At 38.4% G+C, this 22,355-nt stretch overlaps 1 protein-coding gene across 4 annotated transcripts in view; it reads left to right on the forward strand.

Annotated features, from left to right (window-relative positions):
* The window catches only part of rapgef4a (Rap guanine nucleotide exchange factor 4a), a 51,416-nt gene that overhangs the window by 7,003 nt on the left and 22,058 nt on the right, over positions 1–22,355 (forward strand). For 2 of the 4 annotated variants that reach the window (XM_088083254.1, XM_088083253.1), the window contains exons 4-7: positions 1,016–1,158; positions 1,268–1,356; positions 2,775–2,921; positions 22,034–22,106. In XM_088083254.1, the coding sequence (XP_087939380.1) occupies positions 1,016–1,158; positions 1,268–1,356; positions 2,775–2,921; positions 22,034–22,106 (452 nt within the window). Of the gene's footprint in view, positions 1–1,015; positions 1,159–1,267; positions 1,357–2,774; positions 2,922–4,452; positions 4,577–13,817; positions 14,071–22,033; positions 22,107–22,355 lie in introns of those variants that run through there. The other 2 variants (XM_042494280.2, XM_042494281.2) reach the window with 2 other exon arrangements.

Genomic DNA, 22,355 nt, shown 5'->3' on the forward strand with positions numbered 1-22,355 from the left:
CTTCACCTCTGAGAGGCTTTTTAATATTAGCGTGTTTGTGCTTTTGTTTTTGGGTAATTGATTAAATATTTGTATACTCAGACTAACTGTCCTGTTTTGTTTTTATTTGTGGTTTAGGTGGCCGTGTTTGTCTTTGTCGCCCTTTTGTTTCAAAAATGTTCTGATCAGCATAATTTTATACTGTCGCCTTTGTCTTCTGTTTGTCAGGTCAGTTTTGTCTTTGTTAGGTCTGTTCAGTTTTGTTTCTGTTCAGTTAGCATAGCTTGAATTAAATTATGTTATGTTGACTAATTCTATTGCTAATTTTGTTTGTATGGTGTTCGTTTGTTTTATTTTTGGCTAAATATAATCCCATTGTGATTTCACATGTCTGTTGGACTGTCAGCTCTGTCCCTTGCAATGACCTACTCTGATCTATAGACTAATTAAAAATGGGCTTTAAGATATTAACAAATTATTTTATTAAAAATAGTGTACACAATAGAAGAAAAGGTTTCAGAGATGTGTCTTGGCGACTAAAACCGTGTGAGCGCCCTCAGTCAGCTGATTGAGTTGCAGCAGGAAAGAAAAGATAATCTTCCAGACTGAAAATTTTCAACGCTTCATTACAGCAGAATGTAACTGCAGTGCTGCACAGGAGTTTCTAAATGAGTACAGACAATAAAAACACTGCTGTTACCATCCTGCATGTAGCTCTTGATCCGCGGTGGTTTGCAGCACACACTGGTTTATTGTCCAGGTTCATGAATATTACAGCAGAGAACAGTTGTGATTCCTGACCTTGCGTGCATGGTGCTGCTGTTGTACAACTGTAAGTTTATGTTAGGACATGAAAGACATTGTTCCTCTGGGATAGATTGGTGTCCCTTCTGCAGAGCTTCAGAAGTTTTTCGAATCCAGGCCACGAAACATTCATGCTGACTCAAGCCCTGCAGCCTATTTAGGTACCTTACTGTATGTATATTTATTTTCGCGGTCACCTGTACGTTTACCATTTTTCTTTTCATCTTTTCAGACCAGCGGAGCGCTCTGGGGAAGATGTTGACATAATTCTGGCACGTCTGAAAAATGTGAAGGCCTTCGAGAGATTCCACCCCAGTTTGCTGCAGCAGATTTGCCTGTGTGGATTCTATGAGTGCCTGGAGAAAGGCATCACCTGTAGGTCAAAATACAGGCCCCGAATCAGTCGTAATTTATATCTGGTGCCAGTATAGCAGAGTATGACTTTTTAAAAATATGCTGATTTTTTGTTGTTGTTTTTTTTTAGTGTATCGCCAAGGAGACATTGGCACCAGCTGGTATGCCGTCCTCTCTGGTTCACTGGATGTTAAAGTTTCAGAGACATCAAGTTATCAGGTACAACTGATGCACATCTATGTTCTTTAATTGAATGGTACTTTGGTGTGGTAAAAAATGGAATACTAAATCTGTCATCTATCATCTTACAATCTTTCTGTGGATATTTGAACCACATACTTTTTGTCATATTCAATGAAACTTTCGTTATACCCATAAAGAGGCACATAGGACATATAATCTGGAAAAAAAAAACCCAAACATGTTCCTCTTAATCCTCCCACTATTTTCTTTTTCTCCCAATTTTTTTTTTTTAGCTTTTTGCCTTTATTTGATAGGACAGATATAGCATGATAGGGGCGAGACGACATGCAGCAAAGGGCCCCAGGATTGTGTCTTTAGCTTCTCAGTCAGATCCACCCCTCGCCTCAACTCCAACCTCTTGCCCAAATATTGTCACTTGTGGTTACAAAAAACCAAGAGGGTGACGTACACATGCTGAATCCAAGGCTTCAAAACGGCAATCAACAAACCAATGGGTGACGTCACATGGCTATGTCCATTGTATGATCAAATATGAATCAATATTCTGTTATTGCATCGCCTATTTCTTGCCTCAAATGTTTTCAGAGACATATATTAGTGTCCTGTTTAGCTATAAAATATTGATCTGGCCGGTGGGTGGTGCTTTGGGACTTTGGTCAACTGCATCCAACATGGCAGCCAGGTCACAAACTCTCATTTTACATCTAAACAGTACACTAAAGTATACTTAAACATTTGAGGTGAGAAATGGGCAATGCAGAAACAGAATCTTGATTCATGTTTGATGAGCTCTGCCTCATTTAAATGCAGTTTACAAGTTGTGATTGACAGCTGCTTTGGAGACTCTTTAGCTCTTATTGGTTGTTTTCCTTCAGCTGCAGCCGATTGTTGCAAATGTCATTACAAGCAGTATGAGGAGGAGGAGAAACTTTATCTTTTCACAGATTATCTGTCTCATGTAATAGTGTGTGGATATAGCGACAGTTTCAGCAAACATGACAGAAGTATTTTTTTGTAAAAAGTTACATTCTGTAGCTTTAAGGTACACTTGAAATGTACCACACTTGCAAAAGAATTGACATCCACCATGACGCTTGTTTGGAGTGTGGCCTGTAAAGAGCATTTTGCTCTTAACATTAAGGGACATTGCTGAATAGCTTTTAATACTGCGCCTTCACGCACCTCAGGCTGGCTGCTCAGTGGTGATATTTCTTTGCTGACTGGAGAGCATCCATCTATCTACCACAAGTGTTCAGATGATTGCCTGTAGCATTTGAAAATGATTTGATCAGTGCTACTCAAGTGTCTCACACAAAAGCCCCTTTTCCAGCTGAATAGGGACATTAGCATTTTACAGGTTCCTTGTCTAGCTGGATTTTTTATCCAGATAGAGGAATGATCCACATGGGGCACCACCTCTGTTACTGTTACAGGATGCTGTTACTATATGCACGCTGGGCACTGGCACAGCATTTGGGGAGTCAATCCTGGATAACACCCCCCGGCATGCCACCATTGTCACACGGGAATTCAGTGAGCTTCTACGCATTGAGCAGAGGGAGTTCAGATCTCTGTGGGAGGTGAGTACCACTGTCTGCTCCTTCTGTATCATCATACACTGCAGTTTGTGACACATCTCCGAGATTAACTTGAAGCTGGTGCTTGTATCAAGAGATCTGAAAAGGCTGCTGGCACAGTGTGTCCAAACACAGTCTGACGTTGTTTCCTTTTAGTCATAGGACTAAGATTAGAGACATTACATAAAGATTACACATTTCTTAAGACAAAATTAACTACATTTTCTGGAATTAAACCCAGTCCCAGATCTCTAAATCTCTCCTGACTCTTTTCTAAGAATAAAAACAAAATTCAGCCTGATTATGAGGCTGCACTGAATCAGGAATCTTATAGGTAGAATCAATCAGTCATTTATTTGTCAAGTGGAATTAGACAAGAAACGACTTCAGTGAAATACAATCCTATCAACAGCTTTAACTTGGGCATTGTATTGTGGTCCTTTTAGTCTCTTCTTACACTGATCAATCCATCAATCAGTCAGACTTTATTTGTATAATAGCACTTTTCATATAACCAAAAGTGTAACACAAAGTGGTTTATACAATAAAACCAGAATGATTGTGGGATAAACACACATGGACTCACATGCACTTATATGCACTAATATGCATTCATGGCCAGACCGTCTACCACAACAAAGAACATAGACGTTTGCAGTTTGCAACACACACAGAAGGAGTGTTACTTCATTCTTTGCTCAGGACGCCATCACTCCACTGTGTCTTTACATAGCAAACAGTTATTAGCTGCTATATTAATGTTGTGGATCTTGCAGATACAGCTCCTAAAACAGCTGAGTGGGCCTCTTAAAGGCAGCATGCATCCCTGTCCATTCATCCTCTAATATCTGACCCACTGAGGGGGCTACTGTAAACCTGGGAACAGCCACCTGTCTTAGTTTGTTCTTGTTGGAAATTAAATGTTAAATGTGAAAACTGTGACGAATTGAGCTAAGCACAAGCCAAAGCGTAGGTGGGACATAGGAAAAGTGGATTCATGGAGGCTTGATTGTGAATTTATTGTCTGCCCCCTGCTGGAATATCATGAGCTGTCTTTTTATTTTTACTTTAACCTTCTGCTCTGGTTTTATCAGGGTGTAGAAGGTTTATACTGTTTGACCACTAGATGGGAGTGCAGTGCAGACGAGAAGCAAATTCTCTCTGGTTCTGTGAGTGAGTCTTATATTCACTAGTTCAGTCACTCAACACAAGTACAACACAGACCAACTATTCAGATAACATGATGCAGTAGAATCTCACTCTGTCAGGACAAACATGAAATTTAACATACTGTAAATACTTCTAGAGACTGATTCAGACAAGATGCCAGATAGAAACAATGTTGTTTCTGGTTAGTCATCATTCATCCCTTCATCTCCTGTGAGTTGTCACACTCTGTAGAGGCCCCTCTCCTCTCTCAGCTTCCCCTCTGCTGGAGCTGCTGCGAAGGGCTGGTTTAACTGAGAGACAGCCCATTTCCTCTGGGACTGAAGGGCATGAGGGGCTGTTAAATTATGGGCTGTGTGTCTGTGTCAGTGTACTGGCCAGCAGCATTGTGACAGAATACTTAACCCTGTCTGGATGTGCGCTGAGGATCACGTGGAAGTGCTGCCAGGTAACACATTTCACCCCTGCCCTGAGGCGACCTCCTCAGTAAGGTGTGTTTCAGATGAGATTTTGATGGCTTTTGATTCTGGGCGTCAGAGCATTGTCGTATCTTGTCCTTAGATCTCTATGGGCTTGGCTGTTTTGTGATATAATGACATACTGTGATGTGACTGCGTGCAGATGCAGTTTGGGCACTGAACACATATAATGAGACTGCTCTTCTTTGGACAGTATCTGGTATGATTGCAATTTTTTTTTTCAATCACAATAAGGTATTAGGAAGCAAAAAGCCACTTTGTAGCACACGTTTTTATTTGATCAGCTGCAGTTTTCTTTCTTTTTTTTGCTTTAATGTATGTTTTTTTAAAAACATTTTGATTTGACAGCAATGGGCAAATTATTGTCATCTTTTCCAGCTCACTTGCTCAAAGGAGTACAAAATGGTTATTTGAAAATCATGTTAAAAAGCAGCGAGGAAATCCCTTTCTTTACACACCATGCTGCTCCAGTGTGTGATGTTAGACAGCATGCAGGCATCCCAAAAACAAAAGGAGTGTGACAGATGTTAGAGATGATAACAGTTAATAGATTAATCGGTTGTTAAGATTTTAATCAAGCATGTGAAATTGAATTGATCAATCAATAGGCTATGCAGTGATGTCAAAGAATATGCAATATGTTGCTGTGAGCATGTGTTTTGAAAAAAAACAAAACAATGAATTGATTATTTGATCATTAATTTGACTAGTAATGCTTACGATTTGCAACCCTAAGGGACATGACATGGAACACAACCATTTCAGTCTCTAGTGTGACATATAACAAATACATTTGCAGCGCTTTATAATCGGTAACAATCATTTACTGTCCTTGTTATGGCGGCTGATCTCATCCGCTCGAAGGATAAGGAGCTCCCGAATCTCATTGTTTTCCCAGGTTACAGACATTTTCAACTGTAGTTCTTCTTTGAGTAGCCTCTGATAGTTACTTTTTAAATCTCCTTGTGGGTTGCACACATAGCATGTCGTCAAAACGTCAGCCCCGTCCTGTTAGTGGTCCTTGCCTGCCTTTTGTCCCTTTTACACAGATGTTGATTTGTTGCTGTTACTGTCTTTGCTGCTTCCTCTGCTGCTTCCTCTGTTGCTGGCTCAAAGGTGAGACAACTCTGTCCCCCATTTCACAGTTGTACCTTTTATAAAGAACAGCAAGGCAGAGTGATGGCTTGACTTTCCTGCCTTGACCAGGCAGTGTAAAAGGGACTAATTACTCACCCTGTGTTACCTTGAATTTTTCTGGCATGCCTGTATGGTGAAGGAAGAATCTGAAAATACACTGGTATGGTACAAAATGTACCATACCAGTACGAAATGTACGAAATGTACGAAATGTAACTTTAGAATTTTCCCTCTTTTGCACATACATGCATTTTCGAAGGGGTAGCACAGAGTCTGTCATAGTTTGGCGGTCCTGGAACAGTTTGGGATTTTGGTACCTTGCTCAGGGGCATTTCGGCAGTGCCCAAGAAGCGAATTGGCACCTCTACTAATGCTAGGCCACACTCCATACTACTGTACAGGGACTTGTGTTGGCCTGAGGGTTTGCCGGTTCACTGAGCTGCTGCAGCCCTGTCATCACAATTAGATTGTGAGCCAATTGCAGTCCAATATGCTTTTACAAAAGTGTGATATGGAAACTTGCAGTGGTGGAGGAAGTATTCAGACCCTTAAGTAAAGTACAGATACCACACTGAAAATATTCAAGTAAAAGTCCCGCATTCAAAACCTTACTTGAGTAAAACAATATACGTATCTGTTGTCAGGTAATTTACTGAAAGTATCAAAAATAAATGTACTAGCTAGTCAGATACATTGTCCCTGTCAGTGTTTACTGTTACATATGATCCTTTTTGGATTAATATGCAACTGCATTAATGTGAATATTGCATTTTACTGCTGTAGATGTTTATGGTTGTGCTAATTTAAGGGCAACGTATTGATTGTGCCCATTTTTTTGCCCAAGTATTTGAAGTAAACATAAACATAACCAACTATTAGATACTGGAAAAGATTGTGGTTTAATAGTTGACAATAGTTGACATTCAGAGTAAAAAATACTACACAGTTCTGTTTGTGTTATACGTTACGGTTATGAAAATTTTACTATGGGGCCTTGAAAAGTCAGGGGAAAGTTTTAAGATTTTGTGAGAACTGTGTAGTGTTTCTGGCCTTTTCAATGAGGGAGAAAGGATAAATGTACTATAACTTTTTGCTGGAAAAGAATCCTATCAAAAAAAACATTATTCCAAACAGTCTTAAAGCATGTGTTTCATATTACATCAGTTTCATCACTCTTGCAGTCCAGGAGATGTTCACTCAATTTGCCCCCAGAAATGTTTCCAGATGTACTTTGCCCAAAAACCATGACAACTATTTTCAGCATCAGAATCGATACATGGATCTTCTGTTGTTTAATGTGCTGAGCTGGCTTTGCCTTGCAAGTTGGCCAAGCTGTGACTGAAGGGCTATGGAGTCAACATTCACATAATCAGCTTGTTGACAGATAGTCATTACACTAGCTCCTAGTATTTTACAATTTGTTGTTAGTACAACAGTTTCACCAAATTATTCTGCCTTCCACTGTTGCTCTTTTATTCCTCCCAGTGTTGCCGCAATGCAGAACAATTGTTTATATGGTATCTTGTTACTGGTGGCATCAGACTTCAGACTTTATCTGCCAGTTCTGATGAACTGTGGCGACAAACTTCCCCGGGTGTCTCCCTGACTGTTTAAATAAATGAAATTCATGTACATCCCGCAGGCTTTTATTAAAGAGAAATGCATTTAGTTGTGCATGAAACCTCTTAAGCTGCATGAGATGAATGTTTTTATTGTTTACAGCCTGAAAACAAAGATGAAAAGAGAAATACTCATTGATTGATGCCAGATCATGTGGCGAGATAGCAGAGCAGTTCAAAAATATTTCTTATAATGAAAACTCTCTCTCTATTCCAAAAACTAGAGTGCAAAAACTCACAATTGATGTCATCAAGTATAAAGCTGTGAGTTTCTCCATTGATAATGAATTAGGAAAGATGTTAGAGATGACACTGAGAGTACTCAGGGGAATGTTATACTGTGTATACTGTGTATACTGTGTATACGGGTACACAGCTCAGGCTCTTGTTTAAAACAGTTGCATTGTATGTTTCTGCAAATAGTGAATATGTTACATTTGCTTGTTTCATACGTAGCCTATTGACGTGTATAAGGTGATGCAATACATAAGCTGACTTTGTCATCCGGAGATGAAGGAGATTGTAGATGGTGTTTTCATCTAAGTGAGATATCTCCAAGCTGAAGACCAGTGTTCAAAATCAACAAACAGTGTGAGGTTTTTTTGGAGACCTTTCAAGTCTTTGTGGCTCCAGACCTAGGTGTTTCTTACTGATACCTAAGATTTTCCAGCAGCATTTGTGGCACCAAACTTGGTAACATCAGCAGAGCTCTTTGGGTTGACCTCTGCAAGCTTTGTGAATGTCGTTTTGTTGCATCTCCAAGGTTGAGTTAAGTGATAATGTTAAAATCTGCCGTGTTCCAAATTGCATACTTGTCCTTTTTTCTTCAAATTTCATGCTACAGACTGCAACAGATAGATGACAGGGGGTCAGAGGTCTGGGTGCAATGTTATAACAAAGTAGTTTGCCTCAGTTATATGCATATTCCAAAGTATGTGGTTCAGAGCAGAGAAGAAGTTCCTCACCTCATCCTCCTCCTCCCACACAGATCTGTCCTTTGTGGCCGACCACTCTTACAAAACTATGCCAGAGTGAGCACAGAATTGCCCTAATGAACCAATGGATTATATTATTTATTCATGAATGTCTGTGTCAATTATTCAGTGCATATCATTCTCCAGTTTTTGCTCTTTGTCTTAAAATCTTAATGGCTTTGTTCAGTAAATTTGAGGACATTTATTTGCGTTTGTTTCAGTGTTTCTCGCACGTGACTGTAGTGTATGATAAGTACACAAGGCAAAGTCCTTGCGTGTATTAGTGTCTCTGAGTATCACTCATGCGTGCAACTTTAACATTTATTTTCTTACGCTGCTGACTGTTACAACCACTGAGAGCGAGCAGCCGCGTGCTGTTTGTTTAACAGAGCAGACATGAGCCGAGCTCAGCACACACGGGCATGCTGACCGAAGCTTAGATGGCCTGATCATCAATTTGCTCTTCCCTTTGTTTCCTGCTTCCGATGGGCACTGTGATTGAAACAACACAGTTGTGATTTTTGTGTAAAGGCTCATAAGACAACTCTCATACAGTTACGTCAGCCTGCATGTGGCCTGAATCGACCTGCTTTCAGTATCTGGAAGCTTTGATATGTTAGATTAGATGTGACAAATTACACACAGGAAGACAGTTTTATAAATACTGCTCATTCTGTGAGTAACATCATTTTTCAGATGCTTTCGGTTGCATGTATTTTGCATGTTTAGGCTTGAGGCGTATCTTTTGGGCGCTGAGCAAAGAGAGTGGGTGGGATTGGTGTGTCATCAGTCCGTAGAACAAGCCTGGTGGGCAGCCAGTGGGGAAGACTGATGAACAGGAAGTGGCAGGGACGCAGCGTGCCCTCTGGTGTTTAAGGATTGGGTGGAGGGGGTTTGGAAAAACAAGGCCACATGCATACTCTTGCGGTTCAGCATCCAGTCCCACATCCAAGGCCGGAGTCCCTCCGAAAGCTCAGAGGAAACATGCACAGAAAGAGCAGGAAGATTATATCAAAACATTTGTTTTATTCCCTTATCTGTGCTCACAGAGTCGTTACATCATCAAAAGCCCAGAATCTGAACTCCAACATAAAAAATCAAACGTGTTTACTGCAATTGGTCATGCAAGTTTATATAATCAGCTCAATTTTTGCCTTGTAATTCAGTTAAAAAATGTTGTTTTTTCCACACACATGCTTCCCTGGTTTGACTATGTACGTCAGCCCAGCAGGGCAAAGATATGCGTCTCGATTTCAATAGAGTTACTCCCTGAAAGGTGTGTCTTTAACTGACAAGAGTCAATGGCGCTTGAGTTTTTATTGAAGAATAACTGTTGAAAAAAGTTCCACTAAAACAGAGTGCCCCAGGAATGAGTCCTAAAACCCAGAAATGTATTAGCATATTTGCACTCCTGGTTTCCTCATCTCGAAGTCGGTGTTTTTTTTTTTATGGATTTTTGGTCAGATTAATGAAATAAGAAAGCAGGAGAAAAAAGTCAACTAAACCACAGAGATTCAGTTAGAAGCTACAAAAATACTGAGAGGTGAACACACAGAGACTTAAAAAAAAAAAAAACATGAATCTCTCTCTGGTCTCCTGCACTGACATCAATTAAGTCTCGCAGCACACCCTTGTTTGATGAGGAGAAGCAGGTTGTCAGGAGTTTGCTGCGATTGGCAAGATGTCACTGCTACCTGCTCGGAGGCGGTGGGCCGCTTGTTTGACCCAAATCAGGAGATGATTCTTCTCTGGTGTGGGATGTTTAAGACAATGGAGATGCAAATCGGCACGGCATGGTTTGACTTGGTGCGGCCAAAAGTGCCAATAGAAAAGCCCTAAATAATATCACAGGATTTATTTGAGAAGTTGGTCATATTTAGATAAAAGGAGATTAATTGCACTACAGAGAATCTCTCTTTATCAAGTGAGCCCTGACCAAAAGACACAGTAGCAATAAACAGCATCATAGACAGCCTGAAAGTCAGACAGGAAGAGACAGATCTAGCAAGAGGAGCAATTACAAATTCCAACTGATTTCCCTCCAGATTCTTTACTACATTTTTTAATTTGTCCCAGCTGAGATGAGCCAATTTAGGTGCACATCTGTCTGCAGGTGGTTCCAGGCTGCAGGGGCAGAGAACGTAAAGGTCCTGTTGTTTATTTCAGTGAAAAGCTTGTGGATGGAAAGCAAGATGGTGTAGCGCACACACAATAGTTACTACATTTAACTGAGATTTACCCACAAAGTTTAAGAGGGGAGCTGAACAAGGATGGACATATATATAAATGTGTGCCAGTAAAGAGTCTGCACAAGGCCAATGAAGGCCACTGAACTTTGGCATAAAGGGTGCAATGGTGGGTGAGAGCTTTGCAGATGGTGACAGACCTGAGAACATTATGGTCCACCATCCAGCTGTTTTAAGCATTTGGCAGAGACATGCACCTAAGGCTGGGCGATGTGGCTAAATATGTTATCGCAATACAAATATTGCTAATTATCCACCAAAAAAGTTAAATCATTATTTCCTTTAAGTTTAAAGGCTGAGTTTTGCGTCTAAATGAAAGTTGAAGAAACCAAACTGTTAACTGTAGTTTAAACTATTATTTATATCAGAACATGATAAACTGATTTTGCAAAACTTTTCACAAATCTGAGGTAGATTTAAAAACAGCTGTATTAACAAAATAATGTTATTTAATTAAACAATGAAAATTGACAAAGAAATCTTAATTGGACAGACAATTTCAGACTATTGTAAGTGTTTTAGCTAACAATGGAAACAATAAATAAACAAAACAAAAATCTCAACTGTGGTCAGTATTTTCTGTGTAAGTTTTACACCCACATAATACATTTCTGCCGCTTCTCAATCATAAGTCATTTTACATCTTTACAGACGTGTTAATGTATAAACATTTTATTCACGTTACCCATATCATTATATGAAACAGCTGGTTAACTTATTAACTAACCTTTCGTGTTAGATGAGTTGACTAACAGCTACTGTTGCTAATGTTATGTGGTGAATTCCCTCACAGTGCGATGTTATCCGTGGTCAAAACAATCATACTAAAAACAATTTATTATGTGTTTTGAATATTGTTGTGATGTTATAACATTGCCATGCGCTTTTGTGGCCGGTCAGCTGACCCCCCGGTCTTCTTGTACTACTGCTGCTGCTCAGTTTTCTTCTTCAGGTAAATGGTGGGAGGTAAATGTGGTCATTACTTTATTACATCACTATTTAGGAAAATTATATTGAGACAGTTATCATGCACATACATGCACGTACAACGCATCACCATAGTCAAGTAAAGGAAGGACCGTATCCTAACCTGTAGTGCAGAAAAACATTTTTGCCTTTTTGCTCAGCTGATCTGTATCTTCAAGTTAAACAACAGCATGGAGGAGCTGACTAAACTGAATTCAAACAATAAGAAAAACATTAAATCAATTTCAAATGTCCAATCAAATCTGTTACTGGCATTGGAAGTAAAGAAGGAAAATTGAATAGCCTGTTCTCTCTGCAGTGCCTCTCAGTCCATCATATTGACGTTCAAAATACATTTTTATAAAATTGCCTCGTCTTACATCTGTGCCTGTTCAGTACAAGGCTTCATTCCATCAAATTCAAGATGACTAATGTCAAATTGAAACATTATTTCCAATCACATGTGGTTGTCCTGAAATTGTAGCAGCTAGCTGTTTTGTTTTTTTTTCTGTAAAGTGACAGGGATTTGACAGGATGATTCAGTGAAGCACATCTACACCTGTTCAGCTCCATCTCTCTATTTCTTCACATCCATTCTTTTTTTTTATCTGTTGACTCACAATACACGAGACAAATCAATCACAATACAATCAGTAAGATGGAAATCGACTTGCATGTCACTTTTTTGATGTTTCGCCCTTCTCTTAATGCGGTACATGAAGATACTTTTGTAGACGAAGAAATAACAGAAGTAAAAAACAAATATGTATAAGGTTATGTTTATATTTTTCACAATACAAACGTGATATGACTGCTTGTCACTTATAAAAAAAATGTACAAAATCCTTTAAAATCAGCTAATTATGGTCAAATTTACTCACTGAGCATTGTATGAGCCATCTATGGCTATTTTCCCTAATTAAATTCACTGTTGCAACCCTCGTCAGCACTGTCACTCATAAACAAGCTGCACTGAAATGTGCTAGTGAAGCTGCTTGTGTGATTTATAAGTGTGGGATTATTTTGATTTTGTATTGTTTTTATTCTCCAGAAACATTGATATTTTTTTACTTCAGAAGAAAGAGTTTTCACGGTTAGTTTTATCAGAGGGTCGACATTTTAACATGGACCTTCGCCAGGCATCAAACCATCAGTATAAAACAGCATCTTAAAGCTGCAGGTAATGGGTGTGCAATGTTTTTACAAATTTATTTTTGGTATGTGTAATTTGGATTATGTGCAATTTATTGGGTGATTTAGTACAGCTAGTGCTGTTTTATTCGTATGTGGTGTGTTTAATTGTGATTGTGAAGACATTTGTCAGTCCAAGACAAATATTCCCACAGGAACAATAAGGGGCTCAAAAACTTTGTTTCATGTTGTGTTGTATCATATCATAGTCCTGCTAAACAGATACTTGTATATGATTGCAGATATATGTAGGCAATGCTACAAGATTTTGATATCAGAAGTGTTCTGGTGTCTATTTGTAGTCTGAGTAGCAATTTATCTTCATTTATGAGCAGATATTTGTTTACAGAGATTAGCTGAAATGACATTGAAGACAAGGTCTTGGTTCGGATATCTCCTGGCTACACCAGAACCCCCCAAATATTGGTCATTGCCCCCGGAGGCTTATCGTCATAGGTCCGAGACTGACTCAGACTGCACCAATTAAAGCCAATTAAAGATTGAGGCAAGTCTCAAACATTTGAGACAATAACCACATCAATAACTAATTAAAGGATCCTTAAAGTGAGACAAACGATATATGTCAAAATATTCACCGGACTTTAAAACTTATCGTTGGGGAGGCCCACATATTTAAGCGCTTGATTAATTTCTTGGTTGGAAAATGCTCAGGGAGTTCAATGCAGCTGTCTTGTGGCTTTGATAAGTGACAAGGTCAAAGATAAGACGCCATCTGGTCTGTGTCCTTGAGAGGAAGGAGCTCAGTGATAGGAACAGGATACTGGATGGTGCCATCAGTACATTTTAGAGTTGGATCTGAAGCACAAAGGAAAATTCTCGTTTAGCTAAATTCTGAGGAAAATTTCTTCCAAAGGAGTTATGGTCATTAAAGCAACAGGGGCATTTTTGCAATATATGTTTTGTATAATTCAGATTATTGGTCCTCACATCCTGTTAATCTCTGTTTTAACTTGCTGAAAATGAGCAACTACTCTGTATTATGTGTGTAGATTGGCTAAGGCTTGAGAGAGAGAGGGAGAGGGAGAGAGGGAGAGTGATCGAGCATGCTCTCCTGCTTGCTCACTCACTGGAGTTGAGTAATCTCCTAGCAACTGCTGCTCAGGAGAAGTCAGCAGCTGACTGGCACTCTGCTGGGCTGACACAGTCTGCTCTCTCTGCTCTCTGAGTGGCGCTGACGGAGCTGCTGGTTCATGCTGGACTGCGCTCGATGCGACTTATGACTCTTAGAACTGGACTTACATGTTTGGAGTGTGTCTGGAGTGTTTGTTAACGCCTGGATTAAGAGGGTGTGGAGGAGCTTCCAGTCATTAACAAGAATAATAGGCTGCATGGGACGCTGGTAGCATCTTTAGGTAATCTTTGCTAAACTTTTTTAACAATCTAATACATTTGTTGCATGAGAAACACTGTGCAATATATGAAGAATAAGGGAAAAAATGCTTGACATTTGTGCAGAACTGTTCTTGCTGGTGTTGCAGAACTATTTAGAAATTCAGAATTTCCAGGTTTCAAAAGTAAAACTCAGTATTTGCATCCTACTAAGAGTATCGTAGTTCATGTTGTCACTGTTTGTTTTAAGGACGAAATCTAACAGAGGAGAGTTGAAACTCTTGGGAGGGGTTTTCCTCCTAATTGTTTCCCCCAAGTGGCCTAAAGTGTGCCTGTCAGAGTTCAGAATAATCACTGACTGCTTTGAGAACAGTTTGCACTACGTAGGTTATGTAATCTGGGGTGAATTATTCAAAATACAGCAGTGCATTCATGCACATTGATGCTCACAATGCAATAATGTGCTCAAGCATGAAAGACAGAGGAGGAGCTTGAATTTGCCTTGAGACGACTTGGTTAATATCTTTGCTGATCAGATAAGACGAAACTTATCTGTGGACTCTTTAAAGCATTATAAACATGTACATCAGATTGAGATATTGTGGACTCCATGGTAACAATCGGTTTCATACACAGGATATATAAAAACAGATTAGTAAAAGAAAGGGTTAGGAATATCTAAGAGTTTTGCTTTAGCTGTGAACAGTGAACTCAGTGTTTGAGAGCTGATAAGCATAAACAGTGGACCGAGCCTCACTAGAGGAATACAGAATGACACATCTGTTATTGCAGACATTTGTAAACCCCCTTTTCATGTAGGGATAAAACAGGCCATGTGGTGATGAATGCAGGATCATATGCTCGAATGACTCTGAGATATCTGTATACGCTACATTTACCTGGTTAATAGTCAAGTGTATGAAATATTATTTTAACTGTGTGAACTTACATTGTTTCAGAAAATGTCACTTTTTAGTGTTTAAATATCTTTATTTTTTCTGTGAAGTTATTATAAAAAATGTCACTATCTAATTGTCAGTGGTATTCATATTACCTGTAATTAATGGACCAAATATGTTCAGTGTTTGCAGCTTTTGGCATTTTGTCAGCCAGAAAATAAATCACGTTTGAGTCAAGTTAGCTTTTCAACTTTTACTACAATACCTGTGCCCCTCAGTGTTTTTTTCTAATGCCAGTGCCACAGCCCACACACTCGCAGTTATCTCGAGGGTTACAGCAGTACGTGGCTGGTAGTGATCTGGCAGTTTGAATGCTTTGAATGGGCGTGACATTTTCTGTTTGAGTCATTTTTATTGAAATTGAGATACCACAATAGAAAAATCTTTATCTTTGATAGAAATTCAAACATGTCAGACTGTGGGCTTCTCAGAAGACAGAAGTCAACAAAGACTTGAAAGGAGTAAAGTAGGAGACCTTCAGCTACCAAGCTTGAAATCGTGGGCTTAAGTTGGAAATTACACTTTGTAGAACCCTGTTATTACCTTCAGCTGTTTAAAATGCTTTCGGGGTCAATTTTGTAGTCAGGTATTCTGACTCATTAACTGTAGCAACGCCTCGCAGACAGCCTGTCACTTAAAGCAGCCTGCCCTTCAATATGCATTTTTTTTTAAAGTTTTTTCAAGTTTATCTTGCAAGGACACTGCCTACATATATGGGGTGCCCACTCGATCCACTGAGCCAACGGGCGCCCTCATTATGCACAATTTTAAGTCTTAAAAAAAAATATATATATATAGGGTATAGTTTCATGAATGCTGAATTTTAGCTTTTGAGACCAAAACCATTTTTGTAATCTTTAAACATGTTTATTTCTGCTGTGAAGTTGGGTATTTTAACATGGGGGGTCTGTGGGGATTGACTCACAGCTGGAGCCAGCCTCAAGTGGACATTTAATGAACTGCAGTTTTTGCCACTTTGGTATTGGCGTCATTTTTCAGCCCTGGAGGTTACCATTTGGGATGGACCTGGGTTCATTTCATTGAAAATTTGAATATTGCTTGTTTCTGTTATTTTTTACTCCTGTTTGTCATTTTGCGACAGTCTCTGGAGTACAGCATGAGCTCCCAGTTTGGAAGGCCGTCTTTGTAACCACTGTACTGCAAACTTTGAAGGCCTTTTTCTAACAATATTTGGAGCACAAAACCAATATTTATATCAATAAAAAGTGAAGAATCTCCTCTTTCCAACAGCATCTGGTTCTGAATCCGGATAGAGAGGGATGGCAGGTTAACGATGGGGATGCATTTTGGGCAAATCAGATACTGGCTAACGTTGGGACGGTGTTGTGACCAAGTTATGAGTGTAGTGCAGAGCGGCGGTGATTATCTAGCACTAACATGCACATGCGGTAGGACCGTCTACCACAACAAAGAACATAGAAGCTCGGATTACGTTGGCTTAATTTTTTATCCTCATAGGCTGCTGCTTACATTTATCATAAATCTTAAGTTGTCGCGTGTCTGATCATTTCAAGATATTTTTATGTCCAGATATTCTTGGATTACCATCTGTTACTTCTTTGAACTATGTGAGCGGCTAAAAATCTTGAAAGATTTATCGGTTCTCCAACTTAGCAGGTACCTCTACTACAAATGAGGAAAATATATGTTGTTGTTTCTGCTTGTTTTGTTCAGTGATGGATGGATTTTATGTCAGGGTGAAATGTCTCAAAAGGGCTTTTAAAGCTGCCTTCGGGGGTCAGAGATACTCCATTGGCAGTCATGGATGTGAAGGGATTTAAACTCCAACCTGTCTGATCATATCTCTTCAAACAACATCCTTGTTATTGTGGAAGTGTTTGTAACACCTCGCACCTGCTCTGAGTAAATCCGCTTGAAGCAACAGATCATGATCTCCTCTAATGTGCTGGAATCAGTTTATAGAAATAACACAATAATGCTTAAGAACCTGAATCAGACACTATAAACTGTCTGGATGTCAGATGGACGGATAATTCGACCCAGTTGAACACGCCTAAAGGTATATCCGTGCTTTACACAGTGTGTGCGGTCAGGAACATTTGACCACTAAAACACGTTCTGTTCAGAGCTGTGTGTGAGTCCCTGAGGAGCTTGTTTGTGCCTCTATGGCTATTGACTGTCCATTTGTCAGTAAACGCTGATGTGTAACAACTTAGTGATCCTAAAAAGCATTTACAGGCCTGCTTTTTCTCTACTACTGGAGATAATAGATGATAAGGACATTTCTCTGAGTGTAATGGTTATAAAGTGAGACAGTAGCTGCATAAATCACACCCAATGGTTGTTTTATTGTGACATGAAACGATCTCATTAATATTTGATTTTGTGTTTCAAGGGAGCATGGTATGTTTAGATCTTAACAAGGCTCATAAATCTTTAAATTTTGCCTTTTATATACTATCATAATGTTTTTGTTAGAATTCTGGCATGCAAACTCTCTGCTTGATGTGTGAAATCATTTAATGCTCTAATACTCTCCCGGGATTGAAATGAAGCAAGCTAATGTGCGAATTATGATTCATTCAAAAGAAAAGTTTGACATTTTTCTTGCCAAATGTTGATACCGCTCTTGACTATGAGAGTAGTATCATTCTCTCAGCAAGTGTTTTCACAAAATGTCAAACTATTCCTTTAACCCTGTTCAGTATTTAACAATTAATAATGAATCCCAAGTCTTGCATTTGCATGCCACCAAAAGCATTAATGTGAAAACTGAGATGTTCCATAATTTGATATGACGATCTGTGTTATTGATACTTTTGCCATCCATACAGATAAAATACAGCAGTAGACAAAAAATAAAATAAAATCATACTTGAAATGTCAGTGGCTTAATGGCAATCTGGAGGCTGTAAAAGAAACAAATGCATTGTGTGCCATTAGAGTCAGAGACATCATTACTAACAAAATAGAAATTTAGTGCTTTTTACACACCTGAAAATGGTCCTAAGCCTTCTTTGAGATAACGCCTCCACCCTGTGTACTGGATTCAACCCCTCAGGGAGCACAGCTTTATTGGCTCAGAGGGGTTGAGTTCATTTGTTCATGTGCTGCTCAGTTTAAGTGCTCCTCCCTAATCCTAAATCCTTTAATTGTCAACAAACATAGGTCTTCAGTTCTTTTGATTAACTAGATATTTAAATCTGTTGTTTGCACGTGTATATAATCCCCTCCACAAAAGAGACAGTTTAATAATCTGAATGTGGCACGAGTCAACATTAATCTATATCTTTAAGTGTCTTAATGAGCTGCAAGTCAATCCTCATTCTGGATTAGACAATGTGGTTTAACACTGAGGTCACTGAGACGTTTCTAAACTGCTTCTTAATTGAGGGAAAAAGCCGTGTGCCCCTGAAGGGTTGCTAAACTGATTAACTGACTTCAGGGGGTAGAATTGAATTTAAAACATGACCTCTGAGAGTACATTACACATCCAGAAACAAATGGCTCCATAGCTGTAGCTTTCTTTCAGTCTCCTCTGACCAGATGATGGGAAGGTAGAGAGAGCTGGTCAGTCACTAAGTGGTCCTCAATCAGCTTTTTATCGACTCATAATGTAGTTGCTTCGGCACATAATCAGTTTTTGTTTGTCTCTTACCACAAATTCAAAACCACAAATCTCGAACCATCAGTCTACTTGACAAATTGTTTAAAAAAACAGATTAAAGAATACATTATATGAGTTCACTCATGTTAGAATAGACACTAAATACGAAGGGATCCTTTTAAAAAGATGCAGAGTTGAGTGCTATTAAAGGTTTACAGTAACTTATATGCAACAATTAGCCAGCAAGTTGCTATAAGTCATACAGCCGTGAAGTTATTGTAGAATAACTACAGTTTTTTATACTGTAAAAGGAATCATAATATTGGTAGAAATATTCTCGATCTTTGTACAGAATTATTGATGAGCAACATTTTAAGTTCTTGTGGAGCAAATTTGGTAGGTAAATGTATACAGTGGTATAACATTTTTATAATAGTATTTGTTTTGATGTTGCCATCAGATAAATGTTGTAAACTAGACAGTACACAATTTGTTGTCAATAAAGCTGCCAAATATTATGACAAAGAACAAGTGGTACTATTACAATTATATTTAAGTACAGCGCTTAAGGAAATTGCGCCTTCTGTTTCATTTTATTACTTTGTTTTAACTGTGCATTATAGCATTTATAATGAGCATATGCATGATGAATCAGTGACTTACAGCACATTATGAGTGACTTGTAAGTAGTTACAAGAAAAAAACTCATATGTATTTACATATTTGTTAAAAATGATTGCTCCTTCATTTAAAATCCATTGTGAGGCAATGATAACTGGTATACCACCAATTAACAAATACATGATTATATAATATTAAGTTGTTATAATAAAATAACTTGTCTTCATTAGTTTGAAAGGAAATCACAAACATAGATTTGTACATGCTTATAAATAGTTAAAAAAAGCACACTGCAAGTCCTGTTCATGTGTGTAATCATATCATATGCTACTGTTTATTATTAAGCACTTATTAACCATTGACATTTCCTGCAGGGATGGCATGTATTCTGTAGGGGGAAAGGCATCCAAAACAGAAAATAAATCCCTATTAGATAATAATATTTAAATGGTCAACCCCAGTTTGCCAAAATCTAATATTTTGGGATATACTGTTAGCTATTATATGCTAAACCCAGCTTTTTAAATACTACCAAGGGGCCTTCATTAACAATGTATAAGGCAAATACATATTTTTATGGCTTATTGGCTACGGTTGGATTGACCTATTTGAACCATGTGTCATGAAGAAAACATGACATTTACAGGAGAGCATGGATGCACTATGACGTTCATTACATAACATCTGTGATGCTGCAGGGCAAAGTGATGGTATAAGTACGGCGTGTACATTAATATTGTCATGCTCTGTTGGCTATGTGGCTCTTTGCATCTTGCACGACAGAACGGAAAAAGTGCTTCATGACTAATTGAAACAAGTAAGTGAAAGAGGACTAGAAACTGACACTGAGATTTAGCATTGTGCCAAGGTTATAGCATTTAAAGGGTACCTATCATGCTTTTCAGTATTTTCTGTCATATAATGTTAGTATGTTGGATGTTCGTATTAAACATGGTCAGAGTTTCAAATAATGAGGTAATCAAATGTAAAATTAAGAGGAAATATGTAAAATTGAGCAGAAATCTCAGGCTTCGGACCATTTGCAATAATAATCTCAGTCTGTTTCCAATATTTTTCTACTGTAAGGACAAGCTGACAGACACATTTATTTATTTTGTCTTCTGCATTACATAGTCCACACTGCTCCATCTAGCTACATGCTAATGTCAGGGAAACATGTCATGTTGTTCACTGATGTTGCTACTTTCTCACTGATTTCTGCTTTTGCTGCAACATGTCTAGTTGTGAAGATTTTTGTTTAGAATCTTTTCTTTGAGATTTTTCACTGTAGAAATTGGCACTGTATGCTATTATGGTCATTTTCTGGCTGAAACAATGGTGCAGAGATGCTGAGATACAGAAGACCGTTAAAATGCTGACCAATAGGAGAAGACTGGGCTTTTTCGGGGGACAGACGCTAAAACAGAGGACTCTCAGACAGAGGATGAATACAGGTGTTCCAGCGCAGACAGTACGAGTAAAAGAATTTGCAACATTAAATCATGTAAACATGTTCCAGTAGAACCCAAAATACAAATCTAAACTTGAAAGTGAGCACAATGAATCCCCTTTATGTATTATTGTCAAATAAGTATAATAATAAGTACAGTATAATAATTACTCTTAGTGATCATTAGTCATTGACCCCTCTTCCATTTGGACATTAGGTCTAATGAGGATAAAATATCAACAAACAGTCCATACTTTTATCAGCACTGTCCTCACAGCCTGGAGACAAGTGATGTTGATGGTTGATGTTTTTCAGGGATGGGTGTGAGGGGGCACTTTGCCTTCATTTGACAGCACAATAATGAGAGGCAGGGACAGGATATGTTGGGAGAGAACAAGAGAAACAACATGCAACATTTACCACCATTTACTCCCAGACAGAATCAAACTGAGGATGTTACAGTTGCAGTTTTATATATATATTATTAAAAAAAGAGAAGTCTAAATGATAATTTGAATTAATGGTCATTAAATTTTATCCTGGGTCCTTGAAAAGTCATAGAAAAGTTTAGAAATGTTGTCAATAAAAATTAGTGGGAACCTGTATATTGTAGTGTTTAGTTTTTTGCTTAAATTGTTACAGAGATGCATTTTGGAGGCTGCAGTTTTTCATACAGACAGGTGTTCCTTTTATTTATCCATCTCATCTATATGAACATGAGTAGACTAAATAACAAAAAAGCTCTATCACTGAGGAAAGAATCATTTCAGGAGTGATGGATTGGACTGCATCAGCTTTCCCATGGTGTACCGAATAAACTGGCAACAGAGTGAAAAATCAGTCAAAGGGTGTTATTTTGCTGCAGAATGAGTCCTTGAACTTTTGAAACAAAAATACATTTTGCTTTTGATTTCTACATTATTATATTGATACTTTTGCACAAGTAAATGATTTCAGTGCTTCATCACTGATGGTGATCCTGCAGAGCTGTCTTTGAAGGCAACGTCTCCGTCAAAAGTCTCTACATTTATCCGAATTACCAGCTGTGAGAGTCAGCTGTTGCGTTACAGCATGTTACCTCTCCCACACTTGGACATGGTGCATTACTTTGGCCTCCCATGGTCAAGTTGATAAAATGATGAGACAAATGGACAAAGTCTCCTTAACAAAAAAAACTACTACGGTCTTTATGATGCTACAATTTTCTTATTGACATATTATGTGCTGCAACCCTGTGACCACCATTAAATGGCAAAATGCACATTTTATCTTTTGTATGTTTAGATTGCACATTTCTGATAAATTGAATATTTGTTGTCAGCTATTGACTGCTGTGACTGATTTGTTCTCTTCTTTATCTTTGATAGAAATATCATCAGTGCATGGCTGGACTGCTCGCCCCGCCCTATGGTGTGATGGAAAGCGGTTGTAGTGCCGACAGTGAGTATTACTGTTGATATTTCTGAGCGCTTTAGCAATTGCACATTTTCTTCACAAATTTTTCTAAATTTTTGTGAGTTGTTGTATTAACTTGTTAACGGGCTGTGGGAGATTTGAAAATATTATTTTAACTTTTAAATAAAGTGGAAATAGTCAAGTGTTTTGCTTCCCCCTGTGATACTTATGAAGTATATGTTGATTGCATAATTTAACAGCTCTAGAATAAAGACACCATCAGCATTTTTAGAT

This window comes from Plectropomus leopardus, chromosome 10, assembly GCF_026936395.1.
Source record: "Plectropomus leopardus strain MGB_pleo_1.0 chromosome 10, ASM2693639v1, whole genome shotgun sequence".
Classification (NCBI taxonomy): Eukaryota; Metazoa; Chordata; class Actinopteri; order Perciformes; family Serranidae; genus Plectropomus; species Plectropomus leopardus.